We start from the raw sequence: 25,923 nt of genomic DNA, 5'->3' as shown, positions 1-25,923 counted from the left end.
CGAAACTTAACCGATATGTTTTAGCTTCAGATGAATACTTCCATTGCCCACACCTAGGATTTCATACCACTCTCAGACTTCATTAAGTGATACTCCACAAGATATGCTCTCACTTTGTCGAAAGAAGGTTCAACAGGCCTGTCCCCTCATACGTAGTGTTGAAGTTTGTGATCTACATCTACATTTATACTCCGCAAGCCACCCAACGGTGAGTGGCGGAGGGCACTTTACGTGCCACTGTCCTTACCTCCCCTTCATGTTCCAGCCGCGTATGGTTCGCGGGAAGAAAGTGCCGGAAAGCCTCCGCTCGCGCTCGAATCTCTCTAATTTTACATTCGTGATCTCCTCGGGAGGTATAAGTAGGGGGAAGCAATATATTCGCTACCTCATCCAGAAACGCACCCTCTCGAAACCTCGACACCAAGCTACACCGCGATGCAGACCGCCTCTTGCAGGGTCTGCCATTTGAGTTTGCTAAACATCTCCGTAACGCTATCTCGCTTACCAAATAACCCTGTGACGAAACGCGCCGCTCTTCTTTGGATCTTTTCTATCTCCTCTGTCAATCCGACCTGGTACGGATCCCACACTGATGAGCAATACTCAAGTATAGGCCGAACAAATGTTTTGTAAGCCACCTCCTTTGTTGATGGACTACATTTTCTAAGGACTCTCCCAATGAATCTCAACCTGGCACCCGCCTTACCAACAATTTTATGATCATTCCACTTCAAATCGTTCCGTTCGCATATTCCCAGATATTTTACAGAAGTAACCGCTAGCAGTGTGTTCCGCTATCGTATAATCTTACCATAAAGGATACTTCTTTCTATGTATTCGCAATACATTACATATGCCTATGTTAAGGGTCTGTTGCCACTCTATACTACAGCATCATCCGCGAATAGCAGCATGGAACTTCCGACACTATCTACTAGGTCATTTATATATACTGTGAAAAGCAGTGGTCCCATTACACTCCCCTGTAGCACGCCAGAGGTTACTTTAACGTATGTAGACGTCTCTCCATTGAGAACAACATGCTGTTTGCTAAAAACTCTTCAATCCAGCCACACAGCTGGCCTGATATTCCGTAGGCTCTTTGTTTATCAGGCGACAGTGCGGAACTGTATCTAACGCCTTCCGGAAGTTAAGGAAAATGGCATCTACCTGGGAGCCTGTATCCAATATTTTCTGGGTCTCATGAACAAATAAAGCGAGTTGGGTCTCACGATCGCTGTTTCCGGAATCCATGTTGATTCCTACAGAGTAGATTCTGGGTTTCCAGAAGTGACCTGATACATGAGCAAAATACATGTTCTAAAATTCTACAACAGATCGATGTCTGATGTAGGCCTATAGTTTTGCGCATCTGCTCTACGACCCCTCTTGAAAACAAACTACCTGTGCTATTTTCCAATAGTTTGGAACCTTCCGTTCCTCTAGAAACTTGCAGTACACGGCTGTTAGAAGAGGGGCAACTTCTTTCGCTTACTCTCTGTAGAATCGAACTGGTATCCCGTCAGATCCTCTTGAGTGATTTCAGTTGCTTTTCTATTCCTTTGAAACTTATTTCGATGTCAACCATTTTTTCGTTCGTGCGAGGATTTAGAGAAGGGACTGCAGAGCGGTCTTCTCCGTGAAACCGCTTTGGAGAAAGCTCAAGTATGAAGAGAGCTGGAACTTTTTTTTTACAATTTAAATTTTGAAATACGGTACTTTGCGAACCCAATGTGTGCCAAAGGTGAATTCAGACCTGAAACTTCTGACAGAAGTTTAGAGCAGCGTCCAGTGGAAGAGGCTCTTAGATCACATGCTTGAGCTGGAAAGAAAGTAGTTTCTTATTGATTCGAATAATGAAGCAATTCTTGTGCTAACTACTTACAGCTCAGAACACTTAAGCGTATGTGATGTATGTGTCTCAACTTTACCACCAGAGGCAGGATACAATGCACGAGTGTCGTGGGTGCACCGAGGAAGGTTTTTATACATAATTTTAACCACCGCCGTCACCGCCCTCCCCCCCCCCCCCCAAAAAAAAAAACTAGGAAGCGAGTAGTTTCTTGCACTGCACTATCTTTCCGAGTGCAGAGGAAAAAGTCTTTGCCACGGGAAAGACGTTTTACCCACATTAAAGAGAAAATTTAACGCGCTTCGCACTGCACTTACATTCATAACTTAATATGTACCCACAGCAATTCCTATTTGGAAGATAATGGGTGCAATTTGTCATTACACTAACGTTTCAACATAGCATGGCATTTGCAGGTAATTTTCCTGCAACTCAAAATGTCTTGACTAGGTAAATGTAGTTTTATTAGAAGCTTGTTTTAGTGGACACCCTTTTACAGCCCGCAAACTACATCAGGAGTTCAGTTGGCAGACCGCACGGTAGATATGAAGGGTTTTGCGAGCGATTTAGCAGAATGAAAGGCTGCAAATTTGAGATATAGTACACACTATTGCAACGGTTTCTTCTATTCCTTGTGCGAAAGACTAGAAATATTTGAGAGTAACTACCTCGCTTTCTGTACGGTAACCGTTTCCAGCGTTGCCTGCCATACTGAGCATGCATGAGCTTCCTTTATTCTCTACCCTGTCGCTACAGAAACAATTTCACGGTTTCCATTTCTATCCAGCCTATCTAAGGCCTAAAAAAGTTTCATTTGAAACCAGTTTGAAGCGGCAGTTCCTTTTTAAGGAAGGAAGTTTTGGGAAAGGCGCCGCGTACGTCCGGCGCTCCGGAACGGAATGCGACGACGACCCGTTAGGCGAATGGCGGGTGTGGCAACGCCTGGGGCACAGCTGATGGCTCGCTTCGCTGACCACATACGGATTTCAGACGCACGCGTCACATGGCTGCGCGCCAAGCCTTTGGAATCCCCACTGCGCTCTTCAAGACACCACGTTTGTTGTCTCAATAACTTTTTCAATCCTCCGTCACCTACGACTTTCATCACATTCACTTATATAGCGATATATATGACCTGAAATGCTAATATACAAACAAAAATTCTGCCAGCGCCGGAGTTATGCTGGAAGTATTATTTGACGGAAAAATTTTGAAGTTCAAGATTAGCGTGGGTTCACTGGCAGGTTTCTGTAGATTTGCTCTCCACTGATTAGTTCTTTTACTTCAGTCTGTTCGACAGCTAGCATAGTCTGATACATTTCAAGTAAATCAACACTGACATTGCTAGCCGTTTAACAGACACATTTACCAGTCACTATGTCCGTACATTCGTAAATAGACGTTTGTAGCAACTACTACAAATGTCACTGATTTCATGTTAAATGCAGGGAAAACAATCGGCATAATTCCAGTTTTTTATCTGAAACTACGGCAAATTAGTGGCTCAGTTTAAGGTTTTCTGCAGGACCACGGTCCATTCCGTTCTGCTGCTCTTCCAGGTCCTGTGCTGTGACAGAATTACAATGTCATTGGCTAACCTCAAAGTTTTTATTTCTTCTCTGTGGATTTTAATTCCTACTCAATTTTTCCTTTTGATTCCTTTACTGCTTGCTCAATATACAGATTGAGTAACATCGGGATGGACTATAATCCTGTCTCACTCCCTTCGCAACCACTGCTTCCCTTTCATGTCCCTCGACTCATAACTGCCATCTAGTTTCTGTACAAATTTTAAATAGCATTTGCTGCCTGTATTTTACCCCTGTCACCTTTAGAATTTGAAAGAGTATTCCAGTCAACATTGTCAAAAGCTTTCTCTAAGTCTACAAATGCTAGAAACGTAGCTTTGTCTCTCCTTGATCTATTTTCTAAGATAAGTAGTGTCATTATTGCCTCGCGTATTCCAAAATTCCTACTGAATCCAAACTGATCTTCCCCGAGGTCCGCTTCTACCAGTTTTTCCATTGGTCTGTAAATAACTCGCGTTAGTATTTTGCAGCTGTGACTTAAACTGATTGTTCGGTAATTTTCACATCTGTCAACACCTGCTTTCTTTGAGATTGGAATTACATTCTTCTTGAAGTCTGAGGGTATTTCGCCTGTCTCATACGTCTTGCTCACCAGATGGTAGAGTTTTGTCAGGGCTGGCTCTCCCAGGGCCGTCAGTAGTTTTAATGGAATGTTGTCTACTCCTGAGGCCTTGTTTCAACTCATGTCTTTCAGTGCTCTGTCAAACTCTTCACGCAGTATCGTATCTCCCATTTCATCTTCATCTACATCCTCTTTCATTTCCATAATATTGTCCTAAAGTATATCGCCCATGTATAGACCCTCTATATACTCCTTTCTGCTTTCCCTTCTTTACTTAAAACTGGGTTTCCATCTGAGCTCTTGATATTCATACAAGTGGTTCTCTTCTCCGAGGGGCTAATTTTCCTGTAGGCAATATCTGACCGATAGTGATATGCCTCTACATCCTTAGATTTGCCCTCTAGCCATACCTGCTTAGCCATTTTGAGTTTCCTGTCTATCTTATTTGACAATTTTGTATTCCTTTTTGCCTACTTCATTTACTGCATTTTTATATTTTCTCCTTTCATCAATTAAATTCAATATTTAATCTGTTACCCAAGGATTTGCACTAGCCCTCGTCTTTTTACCTACTTGATCCTCTGCTGCGTTCACTATTTCATCCCTCAAAGCTACCCATTCTTTATCTACTGTATTTCTTTTCCCTTCTTGTCAATCGTTCCCTAATGCTCTCCCTGAAACTCTACAACCTCTGGTTGTCTGTTTATCCAGGTCTCATCTCCTTACATTCCCACCTTTTTGCAGTTTCTTTAGTTTTTATCTACAGTTCGTAACTGATAGATTGTGGTCAGAGTCCACATCTGCCACTGGCAATTTCTTAAAATGTAAAACCTGGTTCCTAAATTTCTCTTACCATTATATAATCTATCATGGGATCACCAATTTAGTACCGGAGGGCAGCAGGGAGGGTAAAAATCGTAGAGGGAGACCAAGAGATAAATACACTAAGCAGATTCAGAAGGATGTAGGTTGCAGTAGTTACTAGGAGATTAAGCTTGCACTGGAGGGAGTAGCATGGAGAGCTGCATCAAACCAGTCTCTGGACTGAAGACCACAACAACAGTTTAAGTAATATTTCGGTGCGAGGGAGAAAATGCAAATTTACGGTAGTTATTTTTGTTGATCCGTTTCAGCTGCAATTTAATTAGATTACATTTTTCTATCACTCTTTATCTTCAGATCCAAGTATCTGATTCAGCAACCCATTTGTCAACTCAGAACCACTGCGGATTATTCTGATACGTGTTTCAGAGTAGACAAGACGGGCTGCTGAATCAGATACTTTAATCTTAAGTTGATCCAGAGTGATCGGAACATGTGCATTAAAAATATTTAACTGAGAGTGAACAATGAATGAAAATTATAAACAAACAATTGTTAAATATCTCCAGAAGATCACGTAGACAACAGTAAAAATATAAATTTTAGTTTCTACAGTGTTTACGACCTATAGGAAAATGTTACGCACTGAATTTTAGTAAACTAAGTCTCAGTGCATTGCAGTCTATTTTGAACATGGAAATCATATAGCAGAACATTCTAGTTTTCACAACGCGTGTCAGTGTGTGATCTAACGAGTTATCGGTAGATTTGCTTCTGTATGTATGAATGTCTGAACAAGTTTTCTAATTTTACATTCCGTTTCAACATTTGTCTCATCAGATGACTTATTTAAAAAGTTTTGTATTCGCACAATGTGATGTGAATTGACAGATTTTTGAAGGCAGAATCTTGCAATACCCACGTACTACACTGATTATTTCGTGGTTGATGAGATACGTATGTTCCACGAAAGTAATACGCAGTTTTGAGCGTTAGAACGTCTACATCTCTTCTGTCTAGCATATAGCGAGGTGTTTTCGGAACTTTGAGAAAAATACTATGGGCCACTGGATAGACATACAAAAGGTGACTGTGCGCGCGCGCGCACACGCAGGCGGCGAAGTGCGTCTGTTTACTGGAAATCAGATAAAATTATGTCCATACCTTGGATATATGAATTAACTTATAAATTACCGATATTGCTTTGAAACATTGCCACACCCCTCAATTTTGGTGGTTTTTATATAATTTTTACGTAGCAAGACAGACGCCAGGAAACAACGTAGAATACATTGGTGTGTGGTAATTCAAAGCCACCTTTTAATGTTTACAACTCGTGTGCGGAATTTCATGTTTTTCACTGTGAGAAGGATAACGTTTTGGTACAAATTTGTTTCACTTATTACTGTAATTGTCATTCTGACAAAGTAATTATAAAATTAAGATTTACTCTGACAGTTTTAAGTTCACTTGAAAACACTGATTTAGTCAGATCCGTAGGAGATGTCCCCCCTTCACCGATTTTCAAAATCGGTCAGCTTTAAATTTTTTTATAGTGGAAGTACTGTTTAGACCGAAGTAAAGCCTTTCCGACCTTTTTTAAATAAACTGAAAATAAATTTTAACCATGGAAGAGTTAAAAACTCTTTGACACCTGCAATTTCATTTTCTCACTACTGCACAACTTCAATCTCACGAAATTATAAAATGATTCGTCTGCTGTATGGTCACCAAATATCTGCGATGACAAATATGGTCACTCCGCGTTGCTTTGGTGTGGTAAATGAGCATGCCCCTTACCATTACTTCTGACTGAAGATTAGTGTGAGTAAAACTATTCACCCAACATCACTGATCTCTACACGACAGCATCACGAGTTTAAAATAACAGCAGATCTGTCACCCTAGGTATGAGCTATGCCTGAGCAGTTTACAAAATCTGCACGATGAAGTTGCAGACTAAATCGTGTGCTTTCTATGCATCACGTACAACGGACCAGAATGACTACACTGTCATTGTGAAAAATGTGCACTGGTGTGAAACTTTAATATTTATCAGTTACAGGCGGTAAGGAGTCTAATATTCGTGGCCACAATGGAATAATTCAAGAAAATAGTCAGTCGAAATTTACGTTTCCTGTCTTTCGGTCTTGTTGCCAACCTTTCACGCACTTCAGGGTTACCAATTAATTGTTGGGAAGCGGAAGAGTGCTCTCATTGCTTGCAGAGGCTAAAACAAGTTTTTATTCATTCTGTACAGTCAGTTTTATGAGTAACAGCATTAATGAATCGTCGCTCGTGTGAAATACGCCTACGACTGAAATCAGAGCCGACACGTAATTTAAACTGCGGTATCGCATGAAACGCGATGATTTCATAGAGTGGGTGTGTTAGATAACAGAGCACGCATTCCAGTCGACAGCTCAGTGTCAACGCTTTATTTCTTTCCTAATCTCGTCTAAACACAAAACCCACTAGATATTGCGCGTTAAGTTCTTGCTAACTGTCAGCTGCATTTTCCCCACAGTAAGACTGTTTTGTGGATTCAGTTTTGTCTTGCGGGACGAACTTCTATAAATGATTTTTTCGTTAGGCAAACTGAGGTATTAACATTTTTCAACTTCCGTTTCACTACTAGCAAATGCTGACATTCGCAAGCTTAACATTTATCGTAGTCCGAACCAATTCCTTTCTCCCAAATGGAGAGAATGTAGGTAGAATATCAGCGTAGGGGGAGAATGTGCTTCGAGTCTAATCTCCACGATGCCTGGAATGAGCTTCAGCTTCCAAGTTTACTGTCCGAAACTTGTTTGAACACCACAATGCTTTATTAGGCACTGACTTCAGACAGTTGTGGGAACGACTACAAATTGATGCGCGTTTCCGGTCATGGGACAAGATTTCCACATTAACAATCTTAGAGGTGAAAAGTGACGGCTAGACCCGCAAAGGCTGACCCTCAGATCCATTGGTATGTAGCCTGGCACTCTACTGCCTAAGTCTGTAACAAGATTTTATGGCTTCGCGCCTATTAATCATATCTAAAAGGCTTTGATAATGAAGTCGGCGTACTTTTATTTGAAACAATGGTAGCAGATATCAGGTTAATTTCATTAGGAATTGGCCTCCACGTGAAGCCGTTTAGGAGACCCTGAAAACAAGAAAAACAAGATTATGGCCGAAAATCCGAACCCTACTCCTGCTGAAGACTACTAGCATTTCAGCTTCCAGTGGCTTGATAGCCGGTTTTTAGACTGGATCATGCAAATTTTAAAAATCCATACACTTACTATAATAACAGTTGCTGGAAGAGGCCTGTGTGCAAACAGGTCCCCAGTTCTCGTTGTTGACGAGTCTGCGCTAGCTGGAGTCTTGCTGCGAACTGGACAGCTAGGCGGGGAGCGGCTTCCTGAACGTCACCCCCCACTTAATAGAGCACCACTTGAGTCCACTGAAGTGTCGGGTCGGCCAGAGACCTTGCTGTGATTGCGTCCGTCCGGGATCCCAGCATTAAAAGGACCCCTCAATGTGACCCCTGCATCTCTTGCGTTCCGCTGTGTTACAACAGACCCAGCGAATCACTAGCGCTGGTCTTTTAAGTGGTAAGGTCCCACAAGGCGCTCCTTCAGGACATACGAACTGCGACCAATTTCGTCAATTCCCATACCCGCAAACATTTTAACAATCGTACCACAAACACGATTCGACTTCCTAGTCTACAGGGTGTTACAAAAAGGTACGGCCAAACTTTCTGGAAACATTCCTCACACACAAATAAAAGATGTCCACATAACATGTGTCCGGAAACGCTTAATTTCCATGTAAGAGCTCATTTTAGTTTCGTCAGTATGTACTGTACTTCCTCGATTCACCGCCAGTTGGCCCAAATGAAGGAAGGTAATGTTGACTTCGGTGCTTGTGCTGACATGCGACTCATTGCTCTACAGTACTAGCATCAAGCACATCAGTACGTAGCATCAACAGGTTAGTGTTCATCGCGAACGTCGTTTTGCAGTCAGTGCAATGTTTACAAATGCGGAGTTGGCAGATGCCCATGGATTAGCACGGGGCAATAGCCGTGGCGCGGTACGTTTGTATCGAGACAAATTTCTAGAACGAAGGTGTCCCGACATGGAAGACGTTTGAAGCAATCGATTGGCGTCTTAGGGAGCACTAAACATTCCAGCCTATGACTCGCGACTGGGGAATACTTAGAACTACGAGGACACCTGCAATGGACGAGGCAATTCTTCGTGCAGTTGACGATAACCCTAAAGTCAGCGTCAGAGAAGTTGCTGCTGTACAAGGTAACGTTGACCACGTCACTGTATGGAGAGTGCTACGGGAGAACCAGTTGTTTCCGTACCATGTACAGCGTGTGCAGGCATTATCAGCAGCTGATTGGCCTCCACGGGTACACTTCTGCGAATGGTTCATCCAACGATGTGTCAATACTCATTTCAGTGCAAATGTTCTCTTTACGGATGAGGCTTCATTCCAACGTGATCAAATTGTAAATTTTCACGATCAACATGTTTGGGCTGACGAGAATCCGCACGCAATTGTGCAATCACGTCATCAACACATTTTCTGTGAACGATTGGGCAGGCATTGTTGGTGATGTCTTGATTGGGCCCCATGTTCTTCCACCTACGCTCAATGGAGCACGTTATCATGATTTCATACGGGATACTCTACCTGTGCTGCTACAACATTTGCCTTTACAAGTACGACAAGATGTGGTTCATGCACGATGGGGCTCCTGCACATTTCAGTCGAAGTATTCGTACGCTTCTCAACAACAGATTCGGTGACCGATGGATTGGTAGAGGCGGACCAATTCCATGGTCTCCACGCTCTCCTGACCTCAACCCTCGTAACTTTCATTTATGGGGGCATTTGAAAGCTCTTGTCTACGCAACCCCGGTACCAAATGTAGAGACTCTTCGTGCTCGTATTGTGGACGGATGTGATACAATACGCCATTCTCCAGGGCTGCATCAGCGCATCAGGGATCCTATGCGACGGAAGGTGGATGCATGTTTCCTCGCTAACGGAGGACGTTTCGAACATTTCCTGTAACAATGTGTCTGAAGTCACGCTGGTACGTTCTGTTGCTGTGTGTTTCCATTCCATGATTAATGTGATTTGAAGAGAAGTAATAAAATGAGCTCTAACATGGAAAGTAAGCGTTTCCGGACACATGTCCACATAACATATTTTCTTTCTTTGTGTGTGAGGAATGTTTCCTTAAAGTTTGGCCGTACCTTTTTGTAACACCCTGTATTAAAACTGGGGTGAACGGAGACTCGAACTCGGGACCTTTGCCTTTCGCGGACAAGTGTTCTACCGACTGTGCTACCCAACTTGTAAATACCGGACGCGAGTCGTGCTTTGATACCTCTGTCGGTAGAGCACTTCACCGCTAAAGTGAAAGGCCCCGAGTTCGTCTCAGTCCAGCACAGTTTTAGTTTAATCTGCCCGGAACTTTCGTATCTACGTACACTCCGCTGCGGAGTGAAAATTTCATTATGGCACAAACATTATATTGCAGTAGCTGTTTCCTCATTTCGTTCGCTGACAATTTCAGAAAACTCTGCTTAATAGTATTAATGACAGTTTACGCAGGTGAAGAAGTCTAAAAAACTAAAGGGGTGTTACACGCAAGTAAGCATCACGTCAATCACAGTTTCAATCGTGCTGACAGTGGAACTACGACAGTCAGCCAAAGGCTTTAAGCAGTTCTCTTGAGGTGTCTGGATTTATGAATAATGTATTTTAGAAAATTTGACGGTTTTACTATTTCCTTTTCCATTCCTTGTACACTAGTAGTAAGTTTGTCTACGCTTTTAGAAGATAGGTCGCTTTCTTACTACTGAAATACTGTACCTTTGAAGCATCCACCAGTGTGCAGATACAGGTTTCTCCATGGAGTTCCTGCGGTCTCCAGTCACCCAATGACATTACCGAAGTTCAACTGGAGCCGAAGCCATCTGCATTCCGTATCTTTACGGACTACCCGACAACAGCGTTATTTTATTATTTAATTTTTAACCTCCCTGGCTTCAGGACACTTTCTACTCTCAAATCTTCGCTAATCATGTAACTTTATGTTTTGCTCTGTTTTGGTTCCGAAGGCACTTCAAAATTAGCTTTTTTATTAAGACCGATCTTACTCCGACTTCGGAATTTTATTCGTTGTCAACCTGGCTCCACTGACAAATGTGGTCTTTTGGTGTGTTTTGTGATTTTGATTATCGTGACCAGTGGCCGCCTCTAGTGGCTCGCTACAGGGTAGAATTTAACGATTTATTACCCCGTTACCTGTTTCTCTGAGTACCTTCACTACAATGAAAAAGCCTGTAATATGCAGTCACCAAAACCTACAGCACAGACGCTACAGTAGTATGATGTGATTTCCGTAGCTGCGGAAACAGTTCGGCATAACATAGCATCGCTGGGCCGCTCTCCCACTGCATTCAGCGAGCAGATACGCGAGACTGCTATCTGTCAACTTCCATCAGTAAGCCTGTCCACACCGCTATCTCACTTTACGTATAAGTGTTGGAAAAACAATTGTGAAGAAAAAATGCGAGTTTGAGGGCGAAAAGTGGGCACTGCCCTGGTCAGAAAGCAAGTACTGCAAGTGACTGGAACAAGTTTGAAACCAAACAAGACAACGCACACAGCCGACATTTGCACTGTTTAGATTTTTCAGTGCAATACAGGTACGAGAAAGGAGGGAGGTAGGGAAAGAAATCAAACGAAATTCACTTGCTCTAACGAGCCACCTGTGACGACTGATCGCTTAGCCCGAACACTAACAAATATACCTGAGCAACTTATTTTATCGGAGTTCGGTCACACTATATTATTCCCTTCACATTCGGGGTCCTTTGTTTCCCCCCTTTCGTACTTCAACGCTTCTAGTGAGTAAACACTAAATCTCGAGCTAAGCGATACAAAATCGCTCATATTCCTGGTTATGTTTCCCTAAGGTTGGAAGTCTTGCACCTTTTGACTTTAGGTATGAACTATGGAAAAACGCTTCTAATTTGGTGAACGAAATTAGTGCTTGTCCTTAACTCTCACAAATTATGTAGACTTCCGAAATTAAAATGTCTCGTTTTAACACTTTAAGATCATATTTATCGAAAACCTCCATAGGAATTTCTCTTGCGTTTAACATGGGGATTAACGATGGCCTGTACTGTTCAAGGGGGTCGTATGAGGAAAAACACTGGTACATAAAAGCTAATTTAACGTTTACTGTTCGGTAAGTGAACAAAATTTTGCAAATTTAGCACGTTACTGGGTATAATCTGGATTATTTCTTCAGTGTTGTCAAATATTTTTATCAGGACCTTTCTAGATACTTTTGGAACACATTGTAATATGTGTAATATTTTCTCAAACGTCACTATCATTTTCAAAATGTAGTAGGTTGTCCTTAGTAACTAGATACGTCTGCAGTTCTTGTATTAACAGTGTAAGAAAACTCAATTTTTAAATTGTCTACGATACATAGCCATTTTTATTTAGATAGAACGAAAAATTTTCAGTATTGCACTTTGAAAAACTCTACCGCAGGAAATCATGGGTGCTGAGTGGCAAATTTCAGCTTTTAACCTGCAATAATTCCAACGGAAAATATTCCTTACCACTGGAAAAAGTTGTGGGAAACGCAGCATTTATACCAAATACAGGTACCTTAATGTTGGCCGTGACCATGTAACTCCTTTAGTCTGATCCTTCTGTCGTGTCCTTTTGGCAAAAGCCTTCACTGACGTTTCAGAACTAGCAATACGCATACAATTACTCTTCAATATGCTTCAGCGAAGCAACCTGCGTCAAATCCCTGTCTCGTATGGGCCCCGGTTCCTCTCGTGATTTGGAACCAGACAAGCATACTATGATACCAATAACAGTCGCGCAAAATTTAGTCTTTGGGCGTCTTTCCTAAACGACGTTACAGCTTTCGTTCTGGTTGTGTGTTCCACCACGTGTATTTCTTTACTAATTTATAGGATCCTTAATGGGCTCTTAGCCTTCTATACTCTACAGATGTCTTCACTGATGACAGGAAATAAAACCTCCGAAACAAGGAGGGTCTTTCAGAAAAGTGGGCGTGACAATGCGCAAGGGTTTAAACTAGATGGCTTTTCTATCATTTGTAACACGAATTAAACTCAAAATTTGAGACCGTTTCCAACGGTCTCCATGTCTGGTGGCAAAAAGAGCATTTCAATCATTTTACGTACGTCCCTCAATATGAAGTGTCTTAGTTCCTATGTTTTGTCGACGCACACAGAAACTTCCTTGATTACGGTTTTTCCATGTGGAAACAGATTTTTTAATTCATACTGGTAGTGTGTTGTCGATTTTTATTACACGATAATGTTAGACTACATTTCTGTTCATATTTTGTTACTTGGCTGTTTAAGCGACTACTTCTGATCGTCTGTACAATATGTGACGCCTTTAGCACCCTCTAATACCGGGAACATTTAACTGGTTTTCCGGTGACCTGAACAGTAGCAGTGTCAATATCAACGCCAGTTGACGCAGCATGGAACAGAACATACGAAACCAAGCTGCACATTAGCCTTACCGTACGCAGCCACCATTTGGAAGAGCTCCACGACAGAAGCACTGTCGTCACTTTTCTCCTCTTCGGGAAGCGTGCTTCACTGGGCTACAAACTAACTTACCAACTGCCATTAGTCAGAATTTAGTACTTTATTTTGGAAAGGAGGAAGCTCAGAGTAACGCCCGTCGACAACGACGATGTCAGAGCCTGAGCACAAGCTCAATTACTGAATGATGGAGAAGGAAGCCAGCCGCGCTTTTTTGAAAAGAACTATCCCGGCATTTGCCTTGGTCGATAAATCACGGAAAACTGATCTGGCTGCCCGGACGGGAATTTGAAATTCCGCCCTCTCGTACCGACGTGTGCTAACCACCGCGTGCACGTCGCTCGGGTTTTATTTGACATATTTTAATGATTACATTACTGTTCACATTTCACAGTTGGTGCCATCTGCCTGAGACAATGCGGAACTGTTCATTATACGCTGGTAGAATTTTCATGTATTCTTAATAAAGCTAGCAGTTTTGATATTTTTTGTCGAGTGGTCTAAGTATGTTCAGCTATACATTATTTTTTCCAATTGCTGAGACTCATTATTCTATATTGCTGACATGCGTGAAGTTTCTTTTCTAGCAGACAAAATTATCTGCCAGTCTTTTAGCGGGACAATGAAGCTCTTACTTTCTCACACTCAATGTCGCTTCTGTCGATTGTGTGCACAATTGAAGGCAACACTCATCGGGAGTAGTTTTTTTTCCGCAATACTTACACTAAGATTTACCTCTTAAGTGTTCTAAACTAGCAATGTACAATAATGGGGACAACTTTTTAAGCAAGAGCAATGCTACACTGGCCAGACAGCTTTATACTTAAGATGCGTAGATGTTTGGTTTATTTAACCAGTTCCTTGCTGTCTGAAGCGCCGGAAGACATCCTCGCATTTGCGACAGTCCTAACATACGGGCTAGCTGATCTTTTCGGAGAACCTGGCGTATTAAGAGTAAGATCCGGCAGGGCGGCGGAACGGCTGAACGTGTGGCCCCAACATTCACCGCTAGTCCGTTAGCCGACTGCCCTATGGCTTCAAACGGCAGGGTTCAGGGGCGAGCAGCTAACTTTCTTGCACGAACTGCATTTAGGTGCAGCCGCTTTGGTTAATACTGTATCAAACTTTTACTCGTTAAAGTTCTATTCCTACACTGAACACTTGTGAGCGTTTTCGAGTGAGTTCTGACCAGAGCTTAGCCTTAGGCATAAATTTAGAAGTCTGTCTCTTAAGTACCGTCATCTGGCTTATGTCAGCGACAAGCCCTTTCAGGTAATACAGCTGCACAGCACGTTAACTACTGGAGTTTTCAGTGCTTAAGTTAAGCGTTGTCGGGAAATTTGAACAGCTAATGTTCAATTCTTACAAAGTTCATTTCATACTTGGAAATTTAAGACCCCCTAGTTAACGCCAAAACAGTCTACAGCTACATCCACTAGCATGTTCCACGCAACAGGCGTTTTTTCTCATGGCGTTCTTAGAGAAAAAAATTTTTGTAGTTTGTGGAATCTTTGTTCCGGTGCAGCCGCGAACATGTAGACACGCTAAATATTTTCGACTGTTTTCCGCTACATGACGTTCAGATACATGAGTCCATACGTTTTCGGCGCAATTTACTTCGTCTCATTACAACTGGATGAACGCCGCTCTGCGGTTTAATACAACTTAATTTTTTGAGTCACAGCTGACTAATACGAACGTTAGTAAGAACCAACCCCAGTGCATTTCATGTATGTTTATTATGTCACAACCAGTTTCGTACGCAATTAAATCCTTCAGGTGACACCGGAAGTTCACAGACAGTCTTCGTAAATATTTCTTACATTTCTGCCACTGACAGTGGCGATGACTAACTTTCGATTTCATCTGAAGATGTGAACCAGAACAAAATCGACACTGACGTAATAAACGTACTTTAAAGCTGTAGTAGTTTTTATAAACATTTAGTGCTTGACTACCAGATATTTTAAATTTAGGCGGAGGGGGGGGGGGGGTGAATTGGCAGTCACCGCTTCGTAAAATACGAAGGATTTCGCCCTCTTCAACAGCTATTTCCCATGCAAAATCTACACGTCGCCGTCTTACTAGTTTCATAACTCTACAGTTAAACTGTCGTTTTCTAATGACCTATATAGCAGGAACCGAGTACCCACGTAATTATTACAGTACAATTTCTTTTTCTTTCGGTTTTAATAAAAATTTTCCCCGCCTTCGCGCTGCTGTCAGCATCCAGGTTTAATTACATCTGAATTTCCCCGTAGTTTCTTCCCAGAATGCAAGTTACGACAGCGGGATGTTTGTTATTCCCATTTTCTTCCTGTCTTAAAAGTTGGTCGCTCTTCCTTTTAACTTCCGCGTCTGTAGTTACCAAGAGGTGGCCGTAAATAGTTCCAGGTAATTCCAGGTAATCTAGTACCAAAAAATTTGGGTCCAAAGGAGACTGATGCACACTACCTGCAATCCAGAACTTTTCCGCCGTGGCCCCTTAATTGAAGACTGCATGCACATATTACCCACAACGAACTGCTCTTACCACTTACCGCTGCTAAAAAAAATCTGTTTCAGTTATCACCGTTTTCCTATGAATACAGAAAGCATTCATTTTCTGATGTGTGACGATACGAATACCGAAAGCTTTCGCTGAACAAGCCGTCCAAATTAAGCTACGATTTAAGCGAAATCAAGATTTCCGGTAATCTGGAATTTTGATCGAGATGCAGATTTCTGGCATTTGAAAGAACTGTCATTCATATTTGCTATGTACATGTACATAACTACTCTGACGCGTTTTAGTCAGAGGCAACACACTAAGGCCTGCCTAATGAGTTTCCTAATAGCGGAACAATCTAATTAGACATCTACTTACACCAGCTACTCTTCACTAATGTAAAAGTGAACTACGGATCCAAGTAGTTTGGGGAGGCTTGCGAGAAAGTAAAGCAAATGCGGTGAAGCTTAACGTCTATTTCGAACAACATTCAAGTTTTAAGAGAGTAATAAACTTTACAACGTTTTATGAATGCTAAACTGGCAACACAGTAATGTAAATTCTCGATGTTTGCCAAATGCGCTAGAGAATAGCATTTCTTGCAGCATTGCCCATCAGCGGACTGAAGCCGGGTGGCTCCCCTGACAACGTAATTGGATTGAACAAGTGTTCTTAAGGTAACCAGTTGTGCTTATTGACAATACTAGTTTTAATATGAATTTAACAAAGATTTCACCGAGTAAAACGCTTCCCGGTGTCACTGCACTACGCTAAAAAACCAAAAAACCGAAGCTGTCTTCCCGAGAGTTCGAGGGATAATTTGTGTGTGTTTTGAAGTCCGAAGAGCATATAAAACTACCTTCGGAAGATTTTCACAAAACTAATCCCTGGAATATTTGCTTATTTCCCTCCAGAGCAACAGCATAATGTAAATTTTATGTCTCCCTGTGAGATCTCTTTAGAAGAGGATTCATATTTAGAAAATCTCTACTACAGTTTTCACTGAAATAGCGAGTATTACAGATTTTACTCCACATTTAAGTTAACAATTTGACAACTTTAAGCCTTGTCTATGATTGTGTTCAATGGGTGCGTTGTTCGTTGGCTCTAACGAGTCACTTTTAACCAGGTTTAACTGAGGTTTTTGTACGAACACTAAACCACAGCTTTGAAGCTATAGAACACTTATTTCTCTAGAGGGTTGTCAGGTTTCATTTAGTCAAATACGGAAGACTTAGTAGTTAGCTCTTAACCACCTCCCATTGGCTGATATGTTTACAAATTGGTCTATATTTAAGAAGTCCAACACTTCTTCAGTGCGGAACAGTGTCTCCTCGTCGTCGTCTTCGTCGCTCTGAGGACTGGTTTGCTCTAGCCTTCTACGCCCTATGCAAGTCTCGTTTGTACGTACTGCCCCCCTGCAGCTACTAACTACCTTGCTGTATATAATTGTTGCCTATCAATTTCTTCGCCACTTCAATCACCAAATCTACTTCCCTAGCGAAAACCTGCTTATCCTTTGATGATTGTTGTCTACAATTTTGACTTCATACGGCTATTTTCACACAAAGAGGTAGTTTTGTAGGGCAACGTTTACTTCACCTTACTAGTTTTAAATGTAAATTACCGAGCATCTGTCAAATTGATAGTGGATGTCATAAACTAATGCTTAGAAGAAAGACTAGTGAATATTTTGTTGCTCTATGCAGGAAAGAATTACTACACAGAAGATTACACATTGTTCCCAAATATGCCAATTCTTTGCGTATAACTTTCGAGGAAATCAAAATGAACATTTTCTGCATAATTAGGTTCACCCTCTTGATGACACTCTTCGGATTGTTAAGATCTTCAAGAAATTGTCACATGAATGTTTACGCGTCGTTTCTTTAGTATATGTAGTTCTAGCACAGTTTATTTTTATCTTCCGCATAAACATCGCTTTCCCCCTCCACTCAAGAAATAACACCTGTTTTATAACACAGTACCTGTCATTACCTAGGCAATTGGCAAGAAAAACCATGGGTCACGAAACGTGTAAAAATAGTTCTAGAAAGTACGTGACGCATATTTAAACAGAGACCGATATCCATGTATTAATATAGTATAAAAAATAAGTTTTCCATCTCAAAACAATTTTATCATTTTGAGTAGTTAATGTACAAATTTAACAACAGGCTTCGAAAACTGTACTGATAGTAATATCGATTAAGAAGTTTACATCGAAAGTATCTTTTCAAAAAGAAAAGACACACACACACACACACACACACACACACACACACACACACACACTTTACTACCCAGTCTGTAGAGTGAGGCTTGAGCATAGGACGGTACGTATAACAAAACAAAAGTGATTTTAAGTTATGTTTCACTTCACAAGACCATAGGTGTCACAGTTACGTAGCTACCTTGGCCGTTTTAGAATCTAGGACACACACTGTTCAGGCATTTGGCTAGCAACTCAGAAACAAAGCGAGGTACTCGCCCATTCTGCATACCTTGAAAATAAAAACGCGGTCACCGCACTTATTGCTTAAGCCCATTAGCTATTTCAATAAAAGTTGATGTAACAAACTGTCATGCATGAAACTCTCATAACTATACATAATACACATCTAAAAGATAACAGAAAAACGTACCACAAACTCTGAACTGTTTCCAAGTTCCCAGCAACCACCTGTCAACTCTTCCTCTGACTGACAGCACACAGCAGACCAACCGCTAGAAGCCTCGCACAAGACTTTTAAGTCACTTTTCCTTAGTGCTGCCATCTGACGGTTACTTTTAGAATCCTAACTGTCAGCGCGGCACAGACTTTGTTTGTGATTCAGCCGTCGAAGGATTCAGCGCAGAAAATGCTAGTGCGAAGTTGACACAACAAATACAATATGCAAAAAGCGCAACGTTTCAGAAATTGGAATGTAGTTTGTACACTAGGCATAATATCCACAACAGAATGGTTGCGCCTTCACGATTAATACGCGGATTTTATTACGTCTGACCATTACGAACATTCAAGTGTCTGGGACTCTAGACCACAATACCATATTTTCAATAGTAATAAGGGTAATAGCTTTCTACAGAGTTGGAAAGAGAACCTGTGTCGTTCTAGGCCAAACGGCGTAAATATCTGAATACAGTCTTTTTAGCTGCTGACAAGACTGTTTTTGTTTCCTTTGATTTGTTTTTTTTAATCGCATTTCGATCGTAATAATGCCGTAATACACAAGAACTATATAGTAACGACAGCAATCTGTACAAGCAGTTGCTGCGGGTGGATCAGACAGTTATCTAAATATAAGAACTGAGCTAAGATTTCTTTGTAAAAAAATTAGAATTGTTTGCTTGACAGTACGAAATTATTCCAGTTGTTCGAAAAACGTTTGTTTATGTCTTTTATCATTTACCCAGACCAATAAACGATTCATTCTTCACTTTCGGAGCTTAGTTTTACTGCATTTAAAGAAACCACAACAAATTTATGTGCCATACAAGCAGAAAGCAGTAGAATGTAACATCTTTGGGTACAGTACACCAGTGTAGCGTATATCGCAGAGCCGTGGTTTTATTGGACAATATGTTGGTGCAGTCACTGCAGACGATGCGTAAACGAAAAAGATAGATGTAGGCTTTTAGTAAACATATCAACATGGCATGCAAAGGCCAAAGTGACAGTTCTTCCAACAACAAAGAAGGCGATAAATGTGCAGATGAAGTGGATCCCCGTGTACAGGTGAAGTAGCTTGACGATATTATGCCGCAATATGCTTTTGACATTTGGCATTATCTTGAATCTAGGACGCACACGGATGAAAATGATAAATAACACAGACTCGGATAGTACTTCAGAACACTTCCTCTTCGTTTATCTGTTGCATCTTTCTTCATAACACCGGTATATAGTCATAGAAAATTGTTTGGCGTTTTCATAGAGTAATTTGATCGAGAACACCATTGCAGTAAAAGAAATCTGTGAAAAAACAACTTGTTTTTACTCGCAAATAAAGCAGTAAGGAAATATGGAAATATTCAACATTTACAACGAACGCAATGAACAGCTGTTGTTGTTACTGTTGTATCTGTTACAGCATAGATAGATTGACTCCATGAAATAGATCTGTTTTGAGGGGCCAATCAATGAAAATCCGAAGTAAATAACGTAATTGTAAGTGAAATGTTTACTAAAACATAATTTTAAGTACATTCATACTTTTATAGTTTGAATTTATTCTGTTATGGTACGTGTTTTTCCGCGAGATGCAGGTGACAGTATTCATCTTTCACTTTGTGGTATCTCCTGCCCTGTACAAACTGTTCAATGACTCATTTGTTAAAGATGTTATTTCGTGTGTTCCACTATCTAGGCAGTAAGTTATTAGGTTTTAGACGTCTGCCGGCAACTACAGTCTTAAAAACACAGTGGTGAAAAATCAGTTTTGTACTGTTTCAGAATTGTGCAACCTAATGACAAGGAATTTCATTCTGATTTGTCCAGGCTGTGAAGATACTTCACAATTTCTTCTAGGTTGCACTGATACTACACTGTTTCTATCATGCTATGCACTGTGTTGTAAAGCTTAGGCCAATAAATATATGGTGGTTTCCAACTATTTTAGTGGCAGATATATTGATGGATTTGTTAAATGGTTGTTTGGCTGGCTGTACTACTGAGACTGTAAACTGTTGTGTGCTATATCAGCACACAAAACTGTCTCACTTTTGTAGTGGTTATGTGGTGGTCATTCACAAAAATGTTTGTATGCATAGTTAATATACTCAGAAACTTTATTAGCTTTTCCATCACCGTGGGCTAATGCATGTTGCAGCAAACAGTTCATATATGTAAAATCTATTAACAAAATAACTTAGCAGATGTTAGGTGATTAGTTTTCCTAAAGTACCTTGATGATGACATAATTCACATTTATTTTAAACATTATTTGATCTGGAAGAACACTTGTCATAAGCCGATCATAAATGGACTTCAAGAATGCTGTTAATGTTTATATTTCACATGGAATACAAAAATGACTTTGTACAGTTGTGTTCATAAATATATATAGGTCACATTAAAATTTTGAACAACATGCTCATGATAAAGATTGGAATGTTTGTTATTCAAACTTTTAATGTGTGCTGGAGAAGTTGGCCCGTTTCCTGACCTTAAAACTTTAAGGTGGAAAGACCAAGATTGACATTTAAAACTAACCACTGACGTTTCATCCCCATGTGTGGGAGACATAATTATATAGTAATCCACATGCATATTCTATCTCTCAAAGTGTCTGCTGCTTGTGGAAATAAAATCAGTGTAAAGTTTTATACACAAACTGTAGAACTTTTAACTGAAGTGAACACCAGCTCTGGAAGTCTTCATTGCATAGTTTTCTCATTCCGTCTTAAATTATATAAAAGAGGTACCTTTTAAATTGTACATTGGAGAGTGCCTTGGCTATCGCCGGCCGCGGTGGTCTAGTGGTTCTAGGCGCTCAGTCCGGAACAGCGTGACTGCTACGGTCGCAGGTTCGAATCCTGCCGGGGGCATGGATGTGTGTGATGTACTTAGGTTAGTTAGGTTTAAGTAGTTCTAAGTTCTAGGGGACTGATGACCACAGCTGTTAAGTCCCATAGTGCTCAGAGCCATTTGAACCTTGGCTATCTACATTCTTTGCAGTAACCACTGAGAGTGAATATTTGGTTGAAATATACATAAACTCTCATTCCTCTGTCATTAATAGAATGTAAATCAAAATAAGGGAGAAAGGAAACAAAATAGTAAAATATAATTTGATGTACTTTTGTTAAATACGGCCGCTGAAACCACAATATTCCCGGTCTTCACATAAGTTTTGCTGCACCTTATGGAGCAGCAGATCTTCACAGTGCATCAAATGAATTGCATTCCCGGAGCCAGGTATAGGAGGATGTTCTGTAAGAGTTGTCAGCTTTCACTGATGACATAGGAAATGTGCAACAAATGCTGTAAACAATGTGGCAACTGAAACATGATGTTGTGGGATATCTTTTCAAATGGGCTAAGCTACAGATCAGTCTGTATCACATTCCAACTCAACTGTCACATTCCAAATTAACATATACCTAGGTCGAAATTACAGATCTTCTCTCACCACTACCAGTTTTTTTCTTCATATTTGTTGGCTTTCCCAACCAACAAGAAAACTGTAAATATGTGCATGAAAAAGTGATGTGACCACAGCCATTAACATTGCATCACTAGCTAAAGCTGATGACTAGTGTTGAATGTTCCTGTTAACTGCAAGAGCCTTATGAAGAAGTCAAAGGTGTGAAAGTGTAGGAAGCTGCTCATTACAATGAATTGTTATTTCATAAGGAATTGAGCTCTTAACTTGTGCCTCAACTTCTGAGGAAAGGTGCCATATTTGTAACTGAACATCTTTCTGAAAATATTACCTATGACGCTGGTACCACAATAAAATGCAAGTTGAATGTAATCTAATAAAAATAAAACATTTCTCGATAGAAAACTGCAAATACGAGAAATGATTAGAGACCAAATCATAATTACTTACATGATTGATGATTGTTTCTAGTTAGTAATTTTGTATTAATTCCAGTAAATTTGTATTTTGTAATGTCATTTGTATTTATAACAAGACCTTTGTGTCAAAGCTCCAGATCAAAAGATTTAATATTTTCCACAGTATTGTCTATCAGAATATTGAGTTGACTACTTAGGCAAACAATTTCCCATGGAGTACTGTATGCAGTAAATGGTTTCCTGTGGTAGACTGATACATTGTCCTGCAGTTTTGTACTTCTAAAAACATTAAGATTAGAATTTTCACATGATTATGTAAATCTCCCAGATAAGATAGTAGACTTCAATGTAAAAGAACTAGAGTGAAAGCTGGATGCATACCAGAAACAATAGACACCCAAAAATCTAAAAACAACTGGACTAAAGACAGAATTAAGGACATTTTAAAAAATATTGTCAAGAAAGAGTGACTTAATCTTAATCTGTTGTGGGTGGGTGTGCGAGGGAGTGAATGAGTGTTCACTACTTAGGAAAGGTGAGTGGAAGTGTAGTAGCTGAGCAAGTTCCACCCATTAGCATTTGAAATACAGACAAACTGAACCTGTACTTGAAGACCAACGTGAATTTAAATCTACATATAAGTTGAGAAAGGTAAACACTCCTCTACTGGTGACAAGTGACGTACCTACATTTAACAGCATAGCACCTTGAGTGTCTTGCAAGCTGCTGTCTCTCTCTACACGTGGCTGCTCACTGATATTCTTCTTATGTTACTGTAGTGGCTGCCTTGGAAAGTAGTAGAGCAGTAGTTCAACCAAAAATTAAAGGTCATATAACAGTCGTCTGGGACTGTTAGGCACATAAACTAGTCTTTGACTGTGGCAACAGCCAGAGAAATTAATCATATGCAGCTCACATGAATAAACAGAGGGTTAAGTGTTTAGTAAAAACTGTTCGATTTTGCTAATGAATTAGATAGCAGGGGTGAATTTACGAGTGATTCTGTAAATTGTGGAAAATCCAGAATAAAATGTAAATGGCCGTAAAAGGACAGAGCACTTAGTATGTACCAAATAGAAGTGTTGACCAGCAGACAGACATGTAAATAGGCAGGATTACTACCAGACCACTACAGAACAATAAGCTCGGAAGTTAGTGTGGTGCTTTTTAGGTATCTGTCTGCTGTTCAGCATACCTATTTAAGTGAGTAATAGTCTATTTTTCATAGAGATATCCATGACCAAATGTTCAGTACTAGACCTACTAGCAAAAGATACAGAAGTTGAAATATAAGAAAAGTTGATTGTGTCACAGATTAAATTTTGATATATGGAAAGCAACAAAAATGTTGGTAAAGTTGCAAGTAGCAACTGTGAAGTACTCCATTATTATTTGATGTAAACTATCAAAGTTCAAATGCTGTTGTTAAACTACTGCTTATGGTTGGTATATAGCTTAGCTGAGAGAAAAGAAGTCATTGTAGTATGCCTCTTCCCCCCACCCTATTCACTCTCCATTAATTTATCAGGAGCTTCTTGACATCTTCATTGCAACTGGGATTCTTAGGGTATTTTTTCCCCTGTTTAAGTAGCCACTCTGGATATACTTACATACAGGCTTAATTTCTTATCAGCTGCCTCAGAGTGACATAAAAAGTTGTAAATAAATTTTTATAAAATATACCATCTGCAATTTTACACTGTAAACTACTAATTTAACAGGACCAGTCAGTGCAAGTAACTGAAATTTTTAGGTTTTGTCTGCAGAAAATAAGTAGTAAAATGAGAAATGTTGCATAACAAACATTTTAGGAGCACTCGTTGAAAATCATGAACAGAACAATGTGCGGATGCTATGGCTGCAGTGTGATTGGTAATTTCTTTGAAAAAGCTATTGCAGGTGAAAGATCTAAAAGAATACATATATCTGTAGTAGAGTTGTGTATTGACCAACTATAATGAAAGAAAAATCTGTGGCAGTCCAGATTGGACTGAAAGCTGTTGGTTTCAATTGTAAATGGAATTTTGTTGCAACAAACAAATAACACTTCCATGACAGAGGAATGTGAATATTGCCTTGTGTCTAGACATCTATAGTTGAGATGATCAGGCTTAATCTCATAAGTACATTGTCTTTTCCTCTCCCCCTCCCTCTCCCCCCACCCTCTTGTACTTCCAGAAGAATATATATCGAAGGGTAGTAGGTCAAGCCCTGTATAAGGACTGAAAGTGGGGAACCATTCTTAGTTAAATATGGTACTAATTATGTCCTAAATCTATTAGGTTGATGTATTTTGATATTAAGGGAAAGGGAAGAAGCTGTTGTTTAAGTATAGATAGTTTTTTTATTAAACCAATGGTCTGTAACAGTTAATAAAAATGTTTTGTAAAAGCTGGTAGTTTATTTATTTATTTATTTATTAGCTTTTTTATTTCATTTTACAATTTGATTTCTCACATTATTCATTCTGCTTATTTACAGCTGTTTTATTGGTGCTATGAAAAGCTCTTGGTTCCTGGTGAGAAAATTATTTCAGCATGGGTAAATTGGAAGAAAAGACTATCTCCTGAGACCATTTTTTTTAAAAAAGTTTCCATGAAGTGAAACCCTAGTTTGCTGGAAATGTATAAGCAGCATTCAATCCATTCAGTTTGTCAAGAAAGTCTCAATTTGGTTTGATTTTCATCTCGTATAGAACAGTATCACATTCAGTTTACTAATTCAGAGCCAAGGGTTACCCAATTATGATACTAGATTGCTTTCATTGCTAGTATAGTGACACAGCTAATGAGCTGACTGACTCTTAAGTGTTAGGGTTTAACATTATGTTGACAACAAAGTCTCGGGAATGGAAGATGCTTTGGTTCTAGTGAAATAACCTTCTTTAGATGTCACCTTGTACTCTTCTGCAATAGATAATTCACTACTGATGTGAAGAAGTTAACTTTCAGGAATGAAGATATGTGAATACCTCTCATTCTCGCATTTATGAATCTGCAAAAGCTGGACACAGGTATCTTGATCATGAGAATAATCTTTGTAGTTTGATTTTAATGCTAAAACTTAGATACTGTTATGTAGCTTTCGTTCTATGCCATTATTTGTTACATTGCTCTGGATCAGCTCCATTTGCACACAAAGGATGCTTTCATCGCAAAACTGAGACAACAGAAAACATTCAGAATTTCCCTACACTATTGCCCATGAAGTTCGTAATACCCTACTCAAGAGAAGGGAATGTTCTTTATGTGGGAGGGGGGAGAATGGAAGAAGGGAATAGTGGGCTTGTGACTTGGTCACTTTTGTTTGACAAAGTTAAAACAAATGAAGGTGCTGTTTTCAACAAATTAGTGTTGCCAGTTTCCTAAGATTATTAAATTTCTATGTCATTGCTGCATATTTGTTGTTGTAGCAGAGGTATGTGAACATAGGTGCAGAAATCTTGTTT

The 25,923-nt window shown here is 40.1% G+C and overlaps 2 protein-coding genes across 4 annotated transcripts in view; one reads left to right on the top strand and one right to left on the bottom strand.

Annotated features, from left to right (window-relative positions):
• Positions 1–18,722, bottom strand: part of LOC126248755 (PTB domain-containing engulfment adapter protein 1-like) — a 147,828-nt gene extending 129,106 nt beyond the window's left edge. Inside the window, exon 1 of one of the 2 annotated variants that reach the window (XM_049950098.1) lies at positions 18,595–18,722. Coding sequence is in view for 1 of the 2 variants with exons in the window: in XM_049950097.1 (XP_049806054.1) it covers position 8,116 (1 nt within the window). In the remaining variant the exon portion in view is untranslated. Of the gene's footprint in view, positions 1–8,115; positions 8,258–18,594 lie in introns of those variants that run through there. The other variant, XM_049950097.1, reaches the window with a different exon arrangement.
• Positions 18,723–19,503: 781 nt separating this feature from the next.
• The window catches only part of LOC126248753 (uncharacterized), a 241,503-nt gene continuing 235,083 nt past the window's right edge, over positions 19,504–25,923 (top strand). For both annotated transcript variants that reach the window (XM_049950096.1, XM_049950095.1), the window contains exon 1: positions 19,504–19,688. In XM_049950096.1, the coding sequence (XP_049806053.1) occupies positions 19,605–19,688 (84 nt within the window). In that variant the 5' untranslated portion in view covers positions 19,504–19,604. The remainder of the gene's footprint in view (positions 19,689–25,923) is intronic.

The sequence above is a fragment of the Schistocerca nitens genome, chromosome 3 (genome assembly GCF_023898315.1).
Source record: "Schistocerca nitens isolate TAMUIC-IGC-003100 chromosome 3, iqSchNite1.1, whole genome shotgun sequence".
Classification (NCBI taxonomy): domain Eukaryota; kingdom Metazoa; phylum Arthropoda; class Insecta; order Orthoptera; family Acrididae; genus Schistocerca; species Schistocerca nitens.
Note: the sequence above shows the minus strand (reverse complement) of the source record. Positions and strands in the feature narration are given on the sequence as shown.